The sequence below is a fragment of the Ricinus communis genome, chromosome 5 (assembly GCF_019578655.1).
Source record: "Ricinus communis isolate WT05 ecotype wild-type chromosome 5, ASM1957865v1, whole genome shotgun sequence".
Taxonomy (NCBI): Eukaryota; Viridiplantae; Streptophyta; class Magnoliopsida; order Malpighiales; family Euphorbiaceae; genus Ricinus; species Ricinus communis.
The window spans coordinates 28552203-28576431 of record NC_063260.1 but is presented as its reverse complement, the minus strand read 5'-3'; the positions used below and the strand labels follow the sequence as shown (position 1 = coordinate 28576431).

The 24229-nt window shown below is 31.1% G+C and overlaps 2 protein-coding genes across 2 annotated transcripts; one reads left to right on the top strand and one right to left on the bottom strand.

Moving 5' to 3' along the window:
- The first annotated feature begins 1033 nt into the window (after positions 1-1033).
- On the top strand, positions 1034-2590 carry LOC8289094 (glycine-rich cell wall structural protein 1.8). Its single transcript, XM_002527629.4, has one exon. The coding sequence runs from the start codon at positions 1079-1081 to the stop codon at positions 2321-2323; it is 1245 nt and encodes a 414-aa protein (XP_002527675.1). The 5' UTR covers positions 1034-1078; the 3' UTR covers positions 2324-2590.
- An 891-nt stretch (positions 2591-3481) lies between these two features.
- LOC8289095 lies at positions 3482-17476 on the bottom strand. Its single transcript, XM_002527630.3, has 15 exons — positions 17413-17476; positions 16953-17246; positions 16721-16839; positions 14248-14680; positions 13206-13466; positions 12766-12891; positions 12159-12257; positions 11905-12009; positions 6772-7683; positions 6549-6669; positions 6352-6462; positions 5944-6116; positions 5470-5817; positions 5063-5185; positions 3482-4560 (listed from the first exon to the last, which is right to left on the bottom strand). Exons 2-15 carry the CDS (start codon positions 17019-17021, stop codon positions 3709-3711), a joined length of 3852 nt encoding a protein of 1283 aa, XP_002527676.3. The 5' UTR covers positions 17022-17246; positions 17413-17476; the 3' UTR covers positions 3482-3708.
- Positions 17477-24229: the final 6753 nt, after the last annotated feature.

Genomic DNA, 24229 nt, shown 5'->3' with positions numbered 1-24229 from the left:
AAAAATGTTTTTTAATAATTAAATAGTTATAAATAAATAATTTACAAGTAAATTATAAAATGCAAGATTTACCCCATCCGTTGCCTGTTCATGCACCTTGTGCTCCAATTAAATCCGATGAGTATTTTATATTTTATTATTTAAAGTTAATGAATATATATATATATATATATAAATTATATATCGATTTGATTTAAAATAATTTTTCCCGTACATTTTGCTTGAAATTGGCGCCATTCTAAGTATAGGCTATAAGTGAAAAATGGATTAAGTTCGTGATTGAACCATTGCCCCTTCTTCTAAAAAAACACTTCATCTCCTCAAGTGAAAACATGCTAGATATCTCACTTACTACCATAGTTAAATTGATTGTACTTAGTTGCAATAAAGATTTTGATGAAAAAATATTAATAGCTTGAGTTTTGATGACAAGAATACCTGTAGTTGTTGAATTTTCCTTTTGCAATGAATATCAATGTAATGTATTCATATGATGAACCTCTGTAAATATAGAATGAATTCCCATTTTCCAAAGTTGCTTCTTAGATTTTCTCCATTTTCCTTGTGCTTATCATTTCTGACAGAACATTGGAGATCACTCCACCTCTATGGAGCATGACCATTCAACGAAAAAGGCCCGGTTTGGAGCGCAAGAGGATAATGGTGATAATCCACCAGCTATGCTTGCAAGTAAAGGATAATGAAATCCCAAACAGCCGAGAAGGATAAAGCACAAGGAAAATGGAGAAAATAGACCTACACTTTAATAACTTTTAACTCCAAACATGGATTGTGCAGCATAGTCGGATATGGAAGACAGCAAATAAGCAGACTCCGTTAGAGTGCGAGTGAGACTATGCCTATGCTATAGTGTAGTAAGTGATGATATACTTGGTGGATTGTGCGTGCGTGCACTGCATATTGGACCAGAAAGTGGGGGAAGCCAATATACCTTTTTGCATGTGCTTCAACCACTTTCTATGGAAAGAACACGGCTTTGGACCTCTTTCCCGTTCCTATAAATAACTACCTTCACTTGCATACTGAAACCAAGCTAGTGTTATTCGAACACATCTCAATGGGTACTCCCACAATTCTTACTTCATTTTTCTTTTTGTTGTTAGGTCTGGGCATATGCTCCGCCACTAGAGCCCTCTTTACTCTTCCAGAAATACCGAGTGGTGGGTATGGAGGTGGGGGTGGACAAGGTGGTGGTGCAGGCTATGGTGGCGCTACAGGTGGACATGGGGGTGGTGGTGGTGGTGGTGGTAGTGGTAGTGGTGGTGGAGTTGCTTACGGTGCTGGAGGTGAGCATGGTGTCGGGTATGGAAGTGGAGCTGGACAAGGTGGTGGTGGTGGCTATAGTGCTGCTGGTGGATATGGAGGTGGTGGCGGTGGTGGTAGCGGAAGTGGAGCTGGTTACGGTGTTGGAGGCGAACATGGTGTCGGGTATGGAAGTGGGGGTGGAGAAGGTGGTGGTGCTGGTGGATATGGAGGTGGTGGAGGTGGTGGTAGCGGAAGTGGAGCTGGTTACAGTGTAGGAGGTGAACATGGTGCTGGATATGGAAGTGGTGGTGGAGAAGGTGGTGGCCACGGGGCTGGATATGCTGGAGAACATGGAGCTGGATATGGAGGTGGCGGGGGTGGTGGAAGTGGAGGTGGTTATGGTAGTGCTATAGGAGGCGAAGGTGCTGGTCCTGGCGGTGATCAAGGGGTTGGTTGCGGAAGTGGTGGTGGTAAAGGTGGTGGAGAAGGATATGGTAGTGGCGGTGAACATGGAGTTGGATATGGTGGAGGTGGAGGAGGTGGTAGTGGTGGTGGATACGGTGCTGGGAATGAGTATGGTGGAGGACATGGAGGTGGTAGTGGTGCTGGTGCTGGAGGTGGTTATGGTGGAGGACCAATTGGTGGTGCTGGTGGAGAATACGGTGGAGGAGGTGGGGGTGGGAGTGGTGGAGGTGGAGGTGGAGGCTATGGAAGTGGCGGAGCACATGGAGGAGGATATGGAGGTGGGAGTGGTGGAGGTTATGGAGCTGGTGTAGGATATGGTGGAGGAGCAGGAGGTGGCCATGGTGGTGGGGGTGGAAGTGGTGGCGGTGCAGGAGGAGGTTATGGAGATGGAGGACTAGCACATGGAGGAGGATATGGCGGAGGAGAAGGAGGTGGGCATGGTGGAGCTGCAGGTGGCTATAGTGGAGGAGGTGGTGGCGGGGGCTCTGGAGGAGGCAGCGGTGGTGGTTATGCTGCTGGAAATGTGCATGGCGGAGGGTACGGAGGAGGTGAAGGTGAAGGAGGTGGGCATGGGGGTGGCTATTTCCCCTGATAGCATATTTGCAAATGTTAGGCTCGAGGAGGAAAGTTCTCGGCCTAGCTGGTGGCATGGAAAATAATGTATTTGATTGGTTAATTAATTAGAATATATGCATGCAATATGTAATAAATTATGCTGATTTATTAAATGCTCGTTGGAAATATAATTAACTAACTAATGTAATGCTCTTTGCCACTTCTTTTTTAAGAAAATAAAAGTGTATAATGGAGCCGTGGGAGTGGCAACCCTCTCTTTGGGCTTCAAACTTTGTGGAGGAAACTCCAATCTCCATGCAGTTTGCCTACTGCTGCAATTCGGAAATTCCCAAGTTTCATTTGATACAAATTTAGTCTTTCAATGATTTGAGATCAAATCCATTACGTGGAAAATGGATGAAAGCTTACTGTCATCTGTAATGGGTGTTTTCCTGTACAATTAGCGGCTTGGCAGAGTTGACTGTTTTTAGAATTATAAGTCTTTCAACTGTAAAGAGAACTCTCGGGGGACATGAATTTCTGCTGCTATACTTATCAGATTGATAGGATAGCACTGAAGTATTATAAATTCCAAGTCTCTTGCGCTTATACTGAAACTTTACACAGACAGTTGATTAAATTTTTTATGACACGAACTTGTTGCTATGTCTTATTGTAGAAGATATTTCACAATCTCGTTTCAGAAAGTTTACTCTCATCATGACTGATACGAATATTTTCTTTTCCTTTTTAAGGGCTATAACATTGCTTAGTCAGTAACTGCATGCATGTAAAGCTTGGCCCTTTTCTTTTTTCAAATCTAACTTTTTTGTCAGAGGAAATGCACTTCTCTATCTTGTTCCTTTGTGTGTCGAGCTACGCCATTTTATCATTTTCTAAGCAACTGCATAGGCAAATCTTGAATTACCTAATAGAAGAAATTTTCCTGTTTAGTTTGGATGCTGTGTTATCATCTGTATATCTTACAGACACGAAGAACAGTCTTGACAGACTTTATACTGCAATTTTCTATCTATAAAAACAAATTTAAAAAAAAAAAAAAAAAACATTTTCAGAAAATAGATGGTGCCCTGTCGTCCATAACGCATCCATGATCACCAATTCCACCTTAAAAAACCAAGGCGTCATTGATCAAAATTTAAGGGAAAAAAAAATAAAGAAATTTAACCTCAAGTTCATAAAACTTTTGAACCGACCCTAATTAAATTGATATGATATGACAGTCGGTGAGCCACGTTGCTGTAAGAGTCAGTGCTGATCTTTCTGGTTTCTCAAACAGCTAAAAACGTCAAATTAACTATACATGATAGAAAAACCAGCACAGTAGAGAATAACCAAGATAACCTCCCAGCTAAAAGAAACTATACTGACCAATAACTCTCAGCAAAACTCTATAAATGCTCAGTGCAAAACTGCAGAACGTTGAGAGATTTTAGAGCGAGCACCAGGAGGGCTGGCCTGTTTACATGATGATGATGATGATCTTAGTCTTCTTTTCTTGTCATTTTGGGGAAGTATAGCATCAATAAGTTTGGAGCGCCTCGATGCAGCCATATTCTTACTAACATATCTAAGAGCTTCTTCTCTATGATTCCTCATGGCCTTTTTTGGCTTTTTGAAATCTATCAAACGCTCCACCTTTAAATGATCTCGTCTGATATGTTTTTTGGCACTTGGCACCCCTCCAAAATTCAGATCCGGACTTGATGATCTAGGTGGCATTAGGGGATCAACATCGTTTCTTCCAGATGTGCCAGCGCCCTGACCTAACTTCTCATCATGTAAAATTTCATGAGAATTTGTGGCTTCAAGTGACACAGAAACATCAGTCATTGAAACATCAGCCCTGGACGACTCATAGCATAATTTTGGTCCACTGTTTCCAGATCCACACAAAATCTGAGCAGAAATCCCCTCAGCCCCATTCCCAATTGCATTGATTTCATCCTTTTCAACCACTGTCACGCAAGAGAAGTGATTTGAAGTCTTCTCAACATCACTGATAGATACACTGGATTTGTGGTGATCAAGACTCTCAGCTTTGCACTGATCAAAATTCTCCCAGAGAGGACATGCTGTAGATCCAGTCACCATTCTATCTAGAACTGACTTGGGTGAAGTATTTGAAATGCTAGGATCCGAGGAATCCTTCTCTAGTTCTATCAAACTGGAAAACCAGGGTGTCCCATCTCTAACATAAAACAAAATGTAGGCAGCTTGAGATAACACCTCCTCTTCTTCAACTTTAACAACCTGCATAATTTCAAAACTACTTTTGCATCAAGCCTCCAAACTTGTGTATGAAATTTGAATAATCACAACCCTTCCAGAAATTCATAGCATATAAAAAGAAATAAAAAGGAAAAAGAATTACTCCCATAATGAAATGGTTTTAGACAGTGATAAGACAACCCTAAAACTTCATATAGGAGAATTAAGAGGGAGGAATACAAAAATATAGAGAAAATTGATTTCAAGTTCCATTATCATAAATTCTTGCGCATGGGAATAACTCAAAAACCAAGTACCTGAACAACTTACAATACATACAAGTAAATACTAACTGGCAAAGGTCCAACGTATTAAAAGGTATAAACAGAATCATCAAAATGAAAAGAAAAAAAAAAAAATGCATACTCTAACCCATTTTGTTTTTTCTTCCCTACCTCTTACGCAGATACAGAGCAATAAAGTAATCCTAAAAGCAAAATAAGTATAATCAATATGAACAGAAATTAAGTCTTGCAGTTATTACCCTGCAGTCATCCAGCTTATGCCATGTGCTTGGAGAGGATCGAACAAAACAAAAGTAATGCCCAGAAGTGGGTGACAATCCATTATGCACCACGATTGCATAAAGTTGATACTTCAAGTCAACCTATATTAGCAAGAAGAAAAGATGGGTTAGCAATACTACTAAGATAAACTAACCGTATATGACCATATCAACATGTATAACCAAGGTCATCTTGGCATCTGCATTCTTTTTCTAATTAATGTTAGGAAAGAGATCTCATTTTTCAATAATAAAAAATTAATAAATTCAAAGAAACCATGCATCTCTCAATGCCATTCACCTTATTCACCATTACTACACATATTTAGATCCTCATGGCTTCTTATTAACAATAAGATAATTTTTGTCTCTGACGTGATAATTACCTGGTTCTTATTACAGTCTTGACTGCTTTTGGTGTAGGGTTTTAAGTTCAATTCTAATGGAAACTCCACATGTTTGTCAATCTTTTCAATGAAGGATCCATCAGTCTTGAATCTCTTTAAATGCAAAGCAGATACAGAAGGAGCCTGGTCAAGCATAAGCTGCTTCTCCCTGGACCCCTCCTCCTTACAGTGGTTGCATATAAACTTTGAATCAACATCTTCAATTTTCTCTACCTTGGTGAAAGACTCTAAAGCACTTTGAAGATTTCCCACGTCTTCAATCTCCAAACTCAGGTCAATAAGGGGTTCATACTTATCAGAACAGTGACCACAATTGCAACATCGCAACTGACATCAAGTAATAAATTAATTAATTACAAAGTGAAGCAGAAACATGTGCTCTAAACATTACATGTAAAGAATAAAGAAGTAGCATAGCAAAAGCAATCAGTAGAAGGCACATCTCAACCGTACTTTGCTTACAAGGCGACCCCCAAATACCCGCTCAACTATGTTATTCTCTGGGGAAGATGATGCCTCGTCACTCAGACCTGGATCCAGACAACACCTTTCAAGCTTATCTAATAAGCATTGAAGGAATTCATGAGCATCTTCCTGCTGGTATTTCTCAAAACAAGATGAAATCTCTGATTGTTCATGGTTAAGAATCACATTTAACATATAAGTTTTTAAAGAAAGTTGCCTTCTGAACATCAAATCTTTGTCCCACAACAAATCCAAATAGAAGATACAGCCACGAATAGTAGAAGTGATAATAGCAAATAATTTAGTCTCTTTAGACTCAGATGCAGCTGCACAAAACAACAATTATTGTACTAAGAAACACAGATAATAATATTTTAAAAAAAAAAAAAAGGATACGTTTCAAATTATCAACAATTTTGGAAGGTGATACAGCTTTTCCAGAAGAGGTTAAAGAAAGTTCAATATGATCTCGAAGAGCACAGACGGCACAAAATCCTTCAACACCACCTGCAAAACCCACACAAGAAAAAGTGAGTTTAAACAAAATTATTCAATTTCAAATATCTACATATAAAACTAAGATGAGGGCATACGCTGGCAAGGCATCACATGATTGCAAGAACGGAGAGCCTTAACAAGTGGCACAGTATGCGTAAAACTTTGTAGGACTGCATTAATAAAGCATGTGTTCCCAAGATTATACAGCCCCGCAGCCTGCACAATATGAATCCAAGATCAACAACTCAACAAAAAATAAACAGAAAGAACATAAAACAAAATGCACGGTGAACAAAGCAAGATCACACATTAACATACCACCCCAGTAGGTACAGTTTCTTGTACAGAACGCCAGCAAGGCATATCTTCTTCATCCTCTCCATTTCCCCAGCGTTCTCTTGAATGATGGCGTGGGCCATAGAACCGCGAATACTGGTATTCGCACAATGGACCACATGGCCCAGGCCATTGTTGTTGAAACCCGTAATATGGATTGAATAAATTATTACAGTTGCAAGAATTATCATATGGGTAATCAGGAAGTAATCCATTTGCTTCAAGATTGTTTTCATTCTCGGAAGTGCCTTCTTTAGCATCTACTTTCATAGCTGGCTTAGGAGCACTGCAATCGCCGTTATTATCATTCCGAGCTTCCCTTGGAATGACAGATACAGGGACCAAACACATGTCATCTACATATCCCCCCGGGGAAGACTGGTCGTTACCATTAGTAGAAACAACAGAATCACAATTTTGGGTGCCAATAAAAGATTGATCGATACCATCTGCTAGGCCTTCAGTTTGTGGAGAAGGCAAAGACTCTGTTAGGGTTTTGTCAGAATCATCAATCATAATTGAAATTGATGAAGACTCGTTACAATTTGATGGTGAAAGACCCATAGCCTCAATATGTACCGTCTCCACCGGTAAGGACGAAGAAAACCCAACAGTATTTAGGGTTTTAGGATACAATGATGATAAAGACCCATCAATAGTTTCAGTTGAAATAGCCACTAAGGGTAAAATTGGGGAACGGTTGTTTGGTGAAATTGAAGGATTTAGGGCCTTAATAACCATAGAGTACTGAACAATAAAGATTGCGAGTTTAGTGATTTTTGCGAAGAAGTATCTAAGAAGATTACTGAGACTCGTGAGAGCCAGTAAGGAAACCTGTTTTGGCTCCACGATTTGAGTTTCAATTTTTGAAAATCCAAATTGTTTTTTGAGATTTTAGGGTTCGGGATTAAGATTCGAAAAGGCGGAGAAAAAAAAGAGGGAAAATAACAAAAAGGTTTTTGTTTTTGCGCTCTATTGAAAAACATTTTGAAAAGAGAGGGAAAACTGAACCGCCATTTGGATTTTGGCAATTTGCGAAGCACACCGACATCATGGTCAGGTCATCGATTGCAAATTGGCAGGCAAGAAATGTATAAACAACAGGTTTTTTTATTTATATTATTATTTCTCTCTCCTCTCTTTTTCTTTTTACCTTGCGCATAATCGGTAATTTCCTACGACTTTTTTTGGCAAAGTTAAAAATAAAAGTCCTTGAATATTTGTGGAAAGACAATGAGATCCCTATTCTTCATTTTGTGTCAATTTATCCTTGATATATTTAGTTGAATTATATAAAGACTATGAAATTTATTTCCAATTTTAAGATTTATATATTTTAAATAAAGTGAAATTTAATTTAAAATCTACATAATAAAATTTCTGTGAAATTGATTATAGCTAAATTAAATTCTTATAAAATAGATAAAATTTTCAAATTGATTCTATATTAGTAAATTAATATTATTTTATAGCACAAAAATATATCTTTCAACTTTTTTATTTTTATTTTATTTTTTTCTTATGTCTTTTTCATAAAAAGATAAGTCATTTTATGAATTTCAACTAAATATATTATTAATCTTTTTAGAGAAATTCAATAAAATATAAATTATAATACTATTAATTTCTCCATTAGTATTAGATCCACTTATAATAAAAACCGATAATAACTTGTTATATGGCTTTTTTCTTTTAAAATATAAAATAAAATTACTAAACTAAATATATTTTAAAAATATATATAAATATTTAGTTAATGGATACTGATGATATTGTAATATAAAGATAAAAACATATATTAACATTAAAAGATAAATATAAAAGAAAATATAATTCTAACCAACATGAATTCTATGATTAATAGATTGTAATTTCTATTGATATTAAGCATGTATCCATATCACACGTGTCTTTTAACAAATTTAATTATTTATTCATTTCATCTACTATTTTTATAAAGAAAGAATTTAATATGCACGTCATTATTTTTTAAAAATTTATTACTCTCATAAAAAAACATATAACTCTTTATGAATTATATTAGTATTTATTTATTAAAATAATTATTTTAAAATAAGATGATTAAAAAATCGATGATGATCAAAAGTAAAAATTTCAATAAAGATAAAAGTAAAAGAAAGGAGAGTTAACTAGGTTTTATACTTCTAATAAAAACTAAATAATTAAAATTAAGAAAGTTTAAAAGATATAAAATGATTAAAGCAACAAATTTTCAATAGCTATAACGATCCTCCCAAACAAAAACTACATCCCTAACTTAAACAAAGAATTTTATTAGAGTAATATTGTGGCACTATGCTATTATAAATTTATTTTTTAATAATAAATTATTAATTAATATTATTTTAAATAATCTATTTATTTTATATGTCTTTTTATTAATATAGATTGTTAGTAAATTTATATATAATTTTTAGTTATTTATATGAATTAAAATTTACAATTTTAAAGTACCACTAATTAAATTTTAAAAATAGGTAAAATATTTTAATGAATAATAATAATATATTTAATTGATTGATAATTAAGTATTATATATAATTGATTAATTTAGTATTAATTATGTTAATAAATTGTTAAAACTAAAATAATATCAATATTTATAAATTTACATGATATTGCACATAATGGTACTTGAACAAAGACTAAAATTTAACAAATATTAGAATCAATCCGCTGTCGAAACAATTTTAAAAATGTTTGAAATTTTAAATGTTAAGCCGTTCATCTACTTTGGGATAAAAGGTTGCTGTTTAAAAAATAATAATAAAAGCTCATTTACCCTATGCTTTTAAATTTTCATAGAGTGGAAAGAAAATAAGAAGGAAAAATTCACTTATTTTTTCTCTTCTTGTTTGAATGGACGAAAAATAATAGTATTATATATTTCACTCTCTTTTTCATCTTTACTTTATTTTCTTTTTAAAATGGAGAAAAAACTATTGTTGAATGAAAAATAAGAATTATTTTTCTTTTTCTTTTATAATTTGAAAAAGGTATTTTACTCTTTTATTTTCCTCCAATCCATACAAAGGGTAAAAAGTGATTAACTAGGTGAAGTATGATTATTTAAATAAAAGATATTGTATTTATTTTTTTTAAAAAAATTATTAACTAAGTGAAGTATAATTATTTAAATAAAAAATATTATATTTGTTTTTGAAAAAATCATTCTAACTATCACCTTATTGAAAAATTATAAAATATGAAAATCATATAATTAAGTAAAAAATAAATTATATGCTTTTTAGACTTTATTTTTTTTATTTTGATTAATATTAAAATATCTAAATGCATAGACATTGGGGAAAAGTAAACAAATTTATTGAATGGGATTGAAGCTACCACGTCATCATTTGTTGGAATAAGAAGTTAATGTTCCTATAAATGAGATTATTTTAAAAATTAATTAATTGATATATCAATTATACTTATATGAATTAACACAATATAATCAATATATTATTATTAGAATAGAAGCTATTGTCTAATTAAGAATCATGTAAATTAATTAATGTTAGAATATGCAAGTATTAAATAAAATAAAGAGTCAATCCAAGAGTTTTTTCATGGACTTAATTAAACCTTCAAGGCAAAATTAGTAAAGAAAACTCAAAAAGAGGTAATAAAACATTTATATAAAAAAATATAATTAAAGTATATGATATTGTAGACCTAATAATAAAAAATTACACAGACTATTAGAAAACTATTATTTAAGTCTTACAGTGTTTTTTTTTTTTTTTTTTCAAAAGATATTTACTTTTGAAACATTAAAATGTTTTTTACTAGGAATTAAAACAATGGTGCTTTGAACACACGTCAGCCGACAGACCAAATCTAACTCTTGTTGACTTTTTGGCAAAAACTGAAAATAGAATCTCATGTGTAAAACTCGTACGGCTAGTAACTTTCTTTTGTTTTTTTCTTCAATCGCTCCCTGCTAAAAAGAAAAACCGCTCGAGATTACAACCGGAAAAAATATTTTAAATTTTTTAATTTTTGAAAACTATCCGGAAGAAAAAAGATGCTATTTTTTAAAAAATAGATTTTGTTTAATTTATAAAAAAGAATTTTAAAAATATTTTCTTTTATTTGTATATATTTAGATTTAATCTAGAATGTGTCGACTTCCTCAAAAGTTTTTAACACAGCTACTTACTTAGAGTTCGAAAGCGAAAAAACTTAGTTAAGCTAAAATAAAATCTATTAAATTAAGAAAAACTATAACTTACTTCAAGAATCTATTAAATAAATTAAAGAATTATAAGTTTACTTATTTAATATCCGATAGTAACTTTAAACAAACCCTAACAATTTTATAGAAAGGTACAATTCCTTAGTCTTTATGGTAGATTTTAGATTTACATAAAAGCTTTAACCTTGATAACCCATGGTTAATTATAGTATTAGTAAACTGTGATAATGAGTCATGGTGTAGTTGCAGGTGAAGAGCGTCGATTGTTGGCTTTAAAGGAATGCTGTGTTCACGATGAACGAGTATGGCAGAGGTTTATTCCGTGACGTGGTATAATTTTACTTTTTCATACCTTTACTTGTTACAAGTAAAATACTCCCAATACCAAAAATTATCAACAAATCAAACTATAAGGGTACCACCCTTTTGTACTAAGCAAGCATTCAGCCCCAAATGTGGTGAGTTAAGCACCTGGAAGATGTGTCAGATACTGCCTTTACAAAAAGAATCAACACACCCGACTGATATCTACGAACATTTTGACATGTATCCAGTGTTCTGAATGGTATATTCCATTTTTGCCTCCAACAAATAATTTGGGCTGATTTTCAATTCATAAATTGTCTCGTAATTTCAGTTCCTACATAGAGTACACTGCAAGAAAACTGTTCAAGTTCACACACTGATATAGTTACCATGCGAAATACTAACCCATAATTAATCCCGACACATCCTGTGTACTATCTAATAAAACGACTTCAGAAGTCTTAAAACTTTTTATTTGTTTTCCGAAAGAATTTTTATAATGGACTCATTTTACATTCCACTACACAAATATTGGCTGGTAAGGTAACAACCTCCTTGGATGTATTTGAGCATCGAACACACTGATTTCAGAGGATTCGATCCTGAAGATCAGTGATCAAAGTGGACGCCAAGGAGCTCAGCTTCTTCCCAGTCTCTCCTGCAATATTCTTGAGGGAAGAAATATCCTGTTGGGCCTGGAAAAGGGTAGAACGGAAAGCAATATAATTCATCAAGAAGGTCTAATACTTTATTATCATATGCATGCTTTCTTCTTAGAAGGGGGAGAGATAAAGAAGGAAGATTCTAACTGTATGTACAAGCACCAAAACATGTGTAAGCATACCTGGAAAGATATCCGGTTGATAAGGTCACTTGCAGCAAGATCAATGGAGTGATCGCTGCTGTCACCGAAAAGATCAGCACTGGAGATAGCCGATGAACCCTAGAATAAAAAGAAAAATATTAATCTTAGCCTTAAAAAAAAATATTCACATCAACTGGTTGTGATTTATTAAAGAGTGAGCTAGTATCTTCCTACTAAAACTACAGATGCTGGATCCTTGATAATGGAACCCAAAAGAAGTCAACTAGATTGTCATGCACTTCCATTGAGTCTGAACCAAGTCTTGGTGGATTAGAACCATCATATGACAAAACAAAAGAACACTAAACAAGGCGCCATTGGTAATTCGGTCTCCATTTGCTTAGGTGATTCTGAGCTAATCAAGAGCTTCTGTGTATCTCCTATCTTATCTTATATTATCCCAAAGGAGAAAGAAAGGAGAAAGTGTTGAGGAATTCTTATGCGCCATTAAATTGAAGTGCCAGCATTTTTCTCAAAGGAGCTCAGGAATTATTAAAACAAAATGAACATTAAAAAGCTATCAATTAAAAGAATTGAAAAAAAAGAAAAAAAGAAAAAGATAAACAGTTGATAACAAGGAACATACAGAGAATTTCTGCAAGGAAACTTGAGAATCAATATCAGTGGCTTTGTTTTGATCACCAAAGAATTGTGCTGATGAGATTGATTTTGCATTTGAGAACTTCTTCCTTGCTTCATCTGTTTCCTGAATCTGATAATACCAGGATGTAAGAGAAAAAAGGTACAGGAAAAAGGCATGCCGGTCATAGATAACTATCATGTAATCATCTTTAAGATGCATGTATCTCCTAAAACAAAAGTAACTCTCTTCAATGTCAGCATACATCTCCCGAAATAAAAGTAGAAAGAACAAATAATAAATACAGGATAGAAACTCTGTAGTGGTGCATGGTGACCCTACCCACAATATTAAACAGGTCGTGACATATTAGAGTTTCTATATTGGAAAATTTTGGCATATATTGTCAGGTAATTGCTCTGCAGGATAAAAGCAACATAAATTACCTGCACTTTTGAGGAGTTATTACTTGATTTCTTCTGAAAGCCACTATCCATTCCAAATTCTGCAAAGAAGCTTGATGACTTTGGAGGTGATACATGGCTAATCACTTGCGGACCACCAGAAATTAGCTCAGTAGATTGGACATTGTCCACATATTCAAAACGAGATGTAAAAGATGTGCCAGCTTTTGGAGTGTTGTTAGTTGCAGCAGGAACGGGAAGAGGTGGTTCTTCTGGTTTCTGATCATAGAGACTTTCACTGGGCTGCAATTAATAATTTAGCTACTCAGAATAAGGCCATGATAATCCAGTTGAAACTGATATATCAACCTGATTTGGCATTTATGGTTGGTTTAGTCCACTCCGATTATTATTTTAAAAATTTTCTCAATATATTTAAGATCTTTTTTTAAAAAGGAAGTTAAAAGCAGACACAGATTTAGACATAAAATATTATTCTTTTTTATGTTTAGGCATGCATTATTAACTCGCTTTGTTTGTTTTCTTTCTTTTCATCTTCCTGAGAAAAAAAATATTGAACCTTTCTAAGAGATACTTCTATTTTTCTTTGTTAACAAATTTTCAGTTTTCCCTTTTTTCCCTAAGTTCTTCTATTTTCCCCTTTCTAAGATTATAATTTCTTTTCATTAGTTTATGAACTATCAAACACTGAAACAGACAAATAATAAAAGCATAATCAGCATTTATAGTTTGTGCAAGCTTCTTCTTTCTTTCTTTCTTCCATTCATTCTTTCATTTTCTTATTCCAAAAGGCAAAAAGGATATCATACATTATTTGACAAATCTAATAGTCCAATTCAGAGGCCTGAAAACAAACAAAAGGATCATAATGAATAGGAAAATTCACTTCCTTTCGGTTAGTTTTCAATCTAAATCACTTTGGTTGTCTCTACATAATTTCATTTTTAAAAGACCTTAAAGTGAACCAATCCATACACATGCTATAAGTAACTTAATAATTGCGATATATTTTTTATACTTCTAATAATAATTAGTTAATTCATAAAGGAAAGTGACTGCCTACCTTTGTAGTAAGCTTCCTAGCACCAAGACCTCCGGTCTTTCCTGTTCTCTTTGCACCAAGCGGCTTCTTGACTGTACTGGTAATAATTGGATGAGAAACTTTAGGGGGAGGAGGAACATCAGGTGTTTCCTGCTTTCCTAATGAACTTTCTTCAGGAGACTCATTGGTCTTGACATCAGGAAATCCATTGGAAGCTTGGGCTGACTGAGAAGCAACAGGTGATGATGGCAATCCAGCATCTTCTGCCATACTTTTGGCAACTTCTTTTGAAAGTATTTGTCTGTACAAGTCAGCAGCTCTAGATGTATACTTGGCCTCGATTTTTCCCCCGTCAGTCCATCCATGCTGCTTAAAGAAAGCCTGTGCTCGGTTATTTCCTCCAAAGCTCATCACTTTCAACTGCTCAGGACTCCAAGAATCTAAATTTGTCGACCTACATAAATCAAATAGTTGAGCTCTTAATACTATAACCGCTCATCTCAATTATCTTATTTTGTTTTGCTTTTTTATTGAATTATAAAATTTGATGCAAAGAATCAAGTTATATTTGAACCAAACTCATTCAGGATTGAGATTCGTTGAGTAGTGTTCAAGACACCAAGCAGTTACAACCTTGTACACCAAGGGGATCTTTGACATGAGAATAAATCTAGAACATAAAAAGCATTCACAAAACCTCAATAAACCATAGCCTTAGCCTCCTGGATTCTATGGCAATTATTGGTAAACGGTAACAGGAGAGATTTTATTTCTCCATAAACAGGCCACTCCCATTACTTATTTCCTCTTTTTTCTTTATGTTCTTTCTTTATTTTATCTATATAATCACAACATGATTAATATATATTCTTTTTCAACCGATTAGTTCTTCATTAAAAATGTTTCCTAATAATTGTAATTGCCCTTTCTTGGTGAAGTCTTAAATAACCCATAAAAGCAAAAATAAATTTTACATTTCTGAAATTCTATGTCTTTTAAAAATGGAACAAGAAAGAAACTTGAAATTTTATTATTCTGAAACTGAATATTACTTGTTATATTTGTAATTAATCAAAATCAAATAAAGTGAAGATCACCGAGGAGTATAACTTATAAAAGAAGTGTGATCTAAGAAAATTATGAAGTCAAATTTAAATTAGAAAAAGTACCAGATAAAATTAGAAAAGTAAGAAAAAAGATCTAAATTGGAGTTTTCCTTGTACCCTGACTAAAATAAGTCCAGGAAAATTCAATACAAACTCATGTCAATACGAAGATAATTATTTTATTTCAAACATATATTAATGAGAAGTCAACAACAAATTAGCAAGAGAAATCAAATTAATGCCACATCAATCGTTATGTCATTCATGGAAGGCACACACTAAAAAAGTGAAACAATTTTGAAATCAGGAAAATTGTGAAAACTTAAGGATTTGTCAGAATGAGATTATGAGGTGATTAGGTCTAATCATATAGATCAAGGAATTAGGACATAGCAATATTAAAAGCTATTTAAAAAGAATAACAACAAAATACATATTTTGTCCTTGCACAATGATAAATGCCTAATTCTACCTCCTAAACATTTTTTAGAAAAACTAGCTGCCTCCTCATCTATCTTTGAGCCATTCCAAGAAAAAGTAGTTGGTATCATCAGCACCGCCACCCTTTCTCACTATAGTTAAGGCCATTGGAAACAATTGCTTCCTCTCATAACATTGTCAAATAGTATACACAAAATCAAAATAATTCCAACAAAATCAACTTTTAAAATATATATTACTAGCAAAGAATCTAAATCTCTTATTAGATAAAGGTTTGCAAATTATACCGTTACAAAATAAAAGAAACAGCAATAAAACTAACATCAACAAATTCTTCTCAAGCTAAAAGAATATAATGACATCTACTTAGATATACTTAAAATTATGCTTGTTAGATATATGCAAACATGAAATGAAAATGTTACATCAACGTCCAGTTAGGTATAGCTGATTCTTCTGACAACCGATAATTAACCAGATCAAACCAGTCATTGGTCCCATTTCCAGTAACTGGAATCTGGGTTTAACAAAACTGCAAATACAGAATAGCCTAAACCTAGAACCGCAAGTCTCTGTAGCTCCTCCAGACAATAATGGAAGGGGGCAACTTTCGATTGGGACAAGAGAATAAAGTTGATACTGTGCAATGCACTTATTTTTAATCTGACTGATTGATAAGACCAAATAGTGGTTTGGACATGAAAGCTGACTAGATACCATCCAAGCCGCAAAGTAGCACTTGAGTGAACCTAAAACCTAGGCGCTATTCCACGGTAAAAAATATCAAAGTAATCCCAAATTCGTTACCTAAGTTCTGATTCCTCATTATCCGAGACATAATTTACAACCCCTTTGCAAGTCTTTAATAAACATTATACGAAAAATTGAAACAATTTCAAACGAGATATCTTGAACAAACAAATTATCATCCCAAACCATTAGAATACCTGACGAAGCTGATATGCACGCCGAGGCTACGATGAACAGCGGAGCAATCAATGCAGAGGAAAATCCCATAAGTCACAGATGCCCAAGTCGGGTTTTTTGCATTACAGTCAAAGCACATCTAAAATTAAACAAAAAACCCATATTTCAAATTCAAGATCCAATTACACAACATACAGATCCGAACCAGATCTACGACGAAAACCCAATAATGAAAATGAAAACCCGACAAACCTTATTATCAGATTTGGCTTTTAGCTTTCTGAAAACAACGTTTTTGTCGGTGAAGTTCTCGGATGCCATTTGATTTTGGTTTTTGTTACAGATTACACACGCACAAAAAGGGTTTCCGAAGAGGTGAGGTGATTCTCTCCAACACCTCCTCAGGGCCAAGGATGGACGCACAAGAGAGTGAGACGGGGGAGATAGAGATGAACAAAAGCGTATGGTAGTATTTGTGATATGGAAACTGCGAACAGAGAAGAAAAGAAAAAGAAAAAACGAGTTGTGCGTTTGGGTTTTCTTTTTCTGTAGAAACAAAAAAAGAAAAGTTAATTTCAAATTTAAAAAAACTTTAAGTAGCTAAATAGAATTATATTGAATTCCGGAAATGCCCATCATTCGGTGATTTGTTGCTTTCTAAAACATAATAAGTAATTTTATTTTTAAAAATGGGTATTATTTGCTTACCCACCGTTAATTAGAATGTGCTGTGCTGAGACGTTAAAGCTCAACCAGACGAACGGAAACTTCACTTTTCGTCAATCTTAATTTACCAACTATCTATTTCGTTTTTTTAATAGTTATATATATATATAGTTCTGGAAATGACCCTTTGGACGCTTTTAATGATCTCATCATGTTATGCCTGGCCCAAACAGCTTTTGCCAAAATGATAGTAAGATCTTGATTACGCTTGGAACTGTATATTTCCGATGGGATAATGGTCTAGTTTATGTTCGTGTTTTCATTTAATTAGAGCCCTTGCTTGCTTTAGATATATTTGTCACTTAAATCTTGGTCTTTGTGCATAAGCTTTGACTTATCAGTCTTAAATATGTCCTGTCTTGATGATATTTGTAGAACTTAAATGAGTTCATGACCTTCAGGAATTGGATCCAGTGTTTCTTTGGCTTCAAAATTTAGATCTTTCTGTAACAGCACTCAAACACATCTCCATGCAAGTGGCTTTAAGGGTTTCATTTTCTGCTTTTCTGTGGATTGTTATGGTTAATACTTATATTGTCATTCTCTTCAAAAAAAACTTTATTTTAATTCATAAATTATTAGGTATTTCAGCAGTAGTTCTTCTTCTATTAGTAAGGATTTAGGTATAATGGGTAAGAAAAATAATTATTGTTCTGCGGCAAAAAGAGTTGAGTTTTTAAAGAAAAGTTTAAAATCTCCTACTAAGCATGATAGAAGTTCTCTTATTAAGAAGAATAAAGTTGTTGATGATTCTCGTTCAAAGAATAATGTTGATGTTAGAGTTTAAAAAAAAAATATTGATGTTAGTGGTAAAGCTGCAATTTGTGTTATCTATAAGTGCATCCTAAATGTTTGATGAAATGCAAAACAATTACAATAAAAGAAAAAAAAAAGTGCATGTGTATTTCGAGAGTTTAGAAACTTAGAAGGTAAATAGAATATAAAATAGAAAAAATAGAGAATGAGACTAAGAGAAAATTTTGGTCATTTCTTGTAAACACCTAAGTTCTTTATTTTTTTCTTTTTACTTTATTGTTGTTGTTTTGATTTTAGTTATTATAATGATAACAGCAATAGATACTCATGATATATTCATAATATACTCGAAGTATATTATATACTGTTAACTGTATTTTTCGTTATAATTTTAGTTTCTCTCATATTTATTTGAAAACTATTGTTTAGTCAATTATAATTACTGGTTAAAAATTGGGTAAAAAGTTCAGTTTTCTTTTATGTTCGTGTGATATGATCTTGTTAGATCATGTTAATCTATGAATAGGACAACTAAAGTTTTGGATTTCAAAGAAGTAAAATGTAAATCTGGTTAGATTTTGTTAGATCTTTAAAAAATTAAAACTTATAATTTTTTTTTATATTTTATAGTTTTACATATGTATGATTTTTTTTATGAAAAAGATCAAGTGTAACTATGGTTTTTAAACAATAAGCTTACAAATAACGGAAGAGGCTTATGATAATGTTATTCTCTTATGTAAAATTAAGAAAGATGAAGACCTTTGATTGTGAGTTTGAATTATGTAGTAAGCTTAAGGAGATGGATATGAAAAAAAAGAATTGGAGGAGGAACTCGTTGTAATTATCATATAATTTTTAGTTGATGCATTGTATATAAAAGATGATTAGAGTATACTTGGTAGGAATTATGACCATATTTAAATTTTAAAAATATATATTAAAAGATGATTTTAAAATTTGAATGGAAAAAATTCAATAAGAATTAGCGTATTATATACTTGAAATAAACTCGTTATATATTTACTATATATTATTTATTGTATTCATTTAGGTCAATAATAACAATAGCAAAAAAATTTATTTAGTTATTTTCGCACATGCATTTTATCAAATATCTAAAGTGCAATATCTGATTCAATAAAATAGTTACATTTCCATAATTTGATAATTCTGAGTTTGATTTATGATTTTGAGTTCATAAAATATAATGAGAAAAACTCAATAAAAATCAAGTATCATATATTTGAAATATACTTATATATTTAATATATATTATTTACTGTATATCTTAAAATTTCAAATCGGCATTACACCATATAAGAGGTAGTGTGTGACTCATGAATAAAAGAAATTTAATGATTTTATTGACTAAAAATGACACATGAAAAGCTTGAACTAATTGATTTCCATATTTCTAACAAAGCTCGCTCAAGAAACAATAAATAATATTGTTATTATTTTTTATTTTATGTCTCATTTATTCCTTTCTCACATAAAAAAAACATGACAAAATGATATTAATAAGATCGAATAAAAAGGAAAGCTCATCAATATCTAAAAATAAATTCACTGTATACTTAATGAAATCAAAATCTGAATGGAGAAAATTCAATGAGAATTAAAGTATCATATACCTGAAATAGACTCGTTATATACTTAGTATATACTATTTACTGTATACTTTTAAAATTGTTATTTAGTAATAGAATGCCCTTTACATCAAAGTTTATGTATGTGATATTTTTTTTCCAATGTCCGTTGTGATGAAGAAAAATAAGTATTGTTGCAATGTCTGCACATGAGAAAAAATATAAAAGATTATTTTATAATAAGTAACAGTCTAAATTATACTTGAAATATATTAGTTATATACTCATTATATACCTTTTGTTGTTTACTTTTAAATCTGTTTTATATGCTTATTATAAATATATAAATTTTGTTTGCTGCATATACTCATCTATTTTCAATATACGAATTTTGTATAATATATATATGAATAAAAAATTATTTAAATATTAATTTTCTACAATTTCATAATAGATATTTATTACTTACCTCTATATACTAATGGTATACTTTTTACTATATATTTTTTTCTCCTAATATATATACTTATTGTATACTCATTACTAAAATTTTTAAAACTTATTTTATATTTTATTTGAACTTACTTATTATAATATATTATTAATTTTTTTATTTATATCAATATACAAGTACTTTACAGGATATATCAATAACACATTAATTTGGATCAATTTTTATAAAATTTATAAAGATATACTTATAATATACCTCTGTATACTCATTATATACAAATTTTTTGGGTTTGCTGCAGATAAGTTTTTATTATTTACTTATATTTAGATATGATAACTTAAATTCTTTAATCATCTTATTCTGCATGTAAGTAGTTAGGTAAATTATATAATATATATGTTTTGAAGGATATTGACATATTTTTTTAAATAATAAAAAATAAAAAAGATAAATAGATGAGATTACATGACCTATTTTCATATTTGAATTTGATAAATATTTATTGAAGAAGCTTTATGTTCTCTTATTCTATTATTTATTGTAGATTATTGTCAAGATTTCTGGTTGATTTCTTGAGATTTTGTGTTGTAATTTTATTAAATTGAGCTGCTGTTTTTTTTTTTTTTTGGATATTTAGATCCGTTGTTTTTTTGGTTGATTTCTTGTGTTGTATAAAAGTAACTTTTTTTAACCATCAGCAAGTTCTTACATTTTGTGGTATAAAAATTAGGAAGCTCTGTTTCTTAGGCATTCCAGTAAATTTTCCTTCTATATTTGATTTGATCATGCCAACCAATGTTGTGGAGCATGGGCCTCAAAACGATGTTATTCAATATAAACATTCTCTAACCAAACAAGAGATTATAATATAACTTAGAAAAGAAAAGGCTAAAAATATCTGACAAGCCCAAATTATACTAAATCCCACAAACAGGCCATTTAGATATCCCAAAGTTTAGCTCTCTCTTTTATTAGCGGCCTGAGTGGCTTTCCTCCAGCAGCCGAACCACTTGGTTCCAGTATGAGTTTTTTTTTTTTAAATTACGAATGTTATAGACTTAACACCAGACTAAGTCTGTGAGTGCAGTACGAGCTTCTCTTTAAACAATATAAGAATGTGATTCGTAATTAGAGGGAAGGAAAAAAAGGCAAAACAATTAAATACGAATGAGCTTTCGGACTCTCTTTCTTTTTAATTGCCACTAAGTACATAAATTATTTATTTTTTGAGATTTTAATTATATTTAGTTTTACAAATATTATTATTATAAAAAGAAAAAGGGCCTTAGTGCTAAAGAAAATATCTAAGAATCCGAATGCATGTAATTGAAGAATAAGATTTCAACCAAAAAAGAGAAAAAGTTCAAGAGCTCAATATGAGTTTCAAAAGTTTAAATTGATTTATCTATTATTACTGACTCTATTAATTATTTCTTGATAATATTTTATTGTATATGTAAAAAGAAAAAGATATAGGACAAACAAATTAAAAAGTTGTTAGGTTTTTCAATCAAATTCAAATTGAGGGCCTCAATCAACATGAAACACAAATTTTAGGGGCTCAAAATATGGTGATTGCCTATCAGTTTATATAAAAGTAGGAGTCACTTGCGAGATAGAATTGGCCAATTCGGTCTGATGTTATTATGCTCATACATCACATCTGGAAATTTGGAAACATATAAACAGAAAATGACATATCAAAGGCAAGTGGTAGAACAATTAATTACGAATTTATAAAATCCCTACCACATAAAAAATTGTAAAATGATTTGTAAACCACGTGCGTATTTTCTAGCTAAAACCAGACACACACAAACTATAAAATATCCTCCCCACATTATGGTTATCTGTCTATTTTATACAAAATTCTCCCTTACAGAAAGCATGCCAATGCTCAATATATGTATATGAGTTTCCTTTTGGCTTTCATTGCATGATAATTAGCATAAAAATCAAACATAATATAATTGAATCGAAACTGAATTCACAAGAACACCGTTAAACTCCTGAACATGGAAAGCCAAGAAAATAACAGCTGTAATCTGTTTGTGGGTTAGAAATCTGTTGGAGTCCTCTGATTGTAGAGCTGTTCTTTTATTAATTGGTTGCCCATCGGCGGTTTGTCGTTTTTTATTATGCAGTTGAATTTTAGTAAATGAATAATAACATTTTCTTTTCGAATTTAATTTTTTTTTAATTATGTGACCTTAAATCCATTATCATTTTAGATGAATTAAAATAATAATAAATCGATTATACATATGTGGTCTATTAAATAAAAGAAAATACAAAAAAAAAATGCAACTATAATTCGTATAGACTCCAGTAAACTTGGAGAATAAATAAAATATTATTGAATGATAAAATTTTCAAGCTTTGGCACGAAACTGAAATAAATAGGAACTTGATTTTTTGCTATTCATAGAAGGCGATTTAGATAATATTTTTATTTGATAGAGGGAAAATATAAGTTTTATTAAGAATATTTGACAGAAAAAAACTTAGAATGGTTGGTAAATTAATATATTATTTATATATATCATTATATTTTTTAAGATGTTTTAAGAATTTGTTGTTAAACATTAGATATATACTTTTTAAAAGTTTTTTATTAGTCTTTTTTTTTTTTATGAATTATCTTTATTAGAATTATTTGGAAAATCAATTTAGTTCACTGAAGTATGGTGGGAAGCAACACATCATTTGGTGACAAAAGATCAACCATCAATAGTTATGGCACGAGGGGGAAAAGGGCAAAAAAAGAACAAGCAAATGCATCCAATAATATTGTGTTTTTTCCGTTTTAGCAATGAAATATTTTTTTTGGTAATATATATATATATATATATATATATATTTTTAAATTAATTTAGAGCAATATCAGGAAAAACTCTTATAGTTTGTAAAATACTTTTTAAAAAACTTTAAAGCAGCTGTGTATTCAAAGTTCGAATTCAATATTTTAATTAAATTAAGAGATTCTTACCTATATGCTTTTAAATAATAATAAAATATATTAAAAAATCATTGATGTTCTTAAAGTAAGTAGACCCCATTATATCAAACAAATTATTGCTTCTTATTTCATCTATTCGATTTTAATAAATTATTATTTTAATACATCTAGAAATATAAATAATTTTTTATTTTTTATTTAAAATTAAACATTTAAAGTAGTCTTTATTAGTTAATATAAAATATAAATTAACTATTTTTTATTTTAATATATTTTAATATATAATTTTTCTAATTTGTAATACAAATTTTTTATTTAAATTTTGAAATTTATAGATGAGTTGATAAATTTATTAATACTTAAATTTTATCTAATATATTAAGAAAATTTAATGATATTTTAGTAAGAAATAGTTAAAAATAATATTATTAATAAATCTTATAATTTTAGTAAAATGAAAATCATCCAAATTCAACTTATTTATTATTTCCTGCGGCCCTTTTGTCTTTTGTCTTATCAAAATTCACACGTTGTCTTTTGTCTCTCAACGTGTCATATTGCTGGGCGGGGAACCGTTAATGAATTTAAATTAATCAAGTCCCGGAATCCAATCACAACATTTGCAAATACACTAAACAACAAAAAACAAAAATACACTCTTGGAATTTTTAGTTATATTTACAATTATATAATACCAAATCAGAAAAAACTTTTTTTTCCTTTTTATTTATAAAGTGAGTTTAAACATACCATATAGATACGGTACTATATATAAATTTATAGATATTAATATTATTTTAATTTTAATATTTATTAATATAATTAAATATTAAATTAGTTAAGTATATATAATATTTAATTATTAATAATTAAATATATTATTTTTATTTATTAAAAAATTTTATTTATTTTTTAAATATAATTAATAGTAATTGATAATTATAAAATTCAACTATAAAATTTTAATTTGTATAGATAATTTAGAGTTATATATAAATTTATCGATAATTTATATTAAAAAATATATATAAAATAAATAAAT

Bases quoted from the DNA above. Each gene is read 5' to 3' on its own strand.
- LOC8289095 (XM_002527630.3), bottom strand. From the start codon at position 17,021: ATGGCATCCGAGAACTTCACCGACAAAAACGTTGTTTTCAGAAAGCTA. The intron at 5,818-5,943 runs GTACGGTTGAGA...ACTTGATGTCAG, and splicing joins GGGGTCGCCTTGTAAGCAAA to TTGCGATGTTGCAATTGTGG. The intron at 5,186-5,469 runs GTAATTATCACG...TTGCTAATATAG, and splicing joins AAGACTGTAATAAGAACCAG to GTTGACTTGAAGTATCAACT.
- LOC8289094 (XM_002527629.4), top strand. From the start codon at position 1,079: ATGGGTACTCCCACAATTCTTACTTCATTTTTCTTTTTGTTGTTAGGT.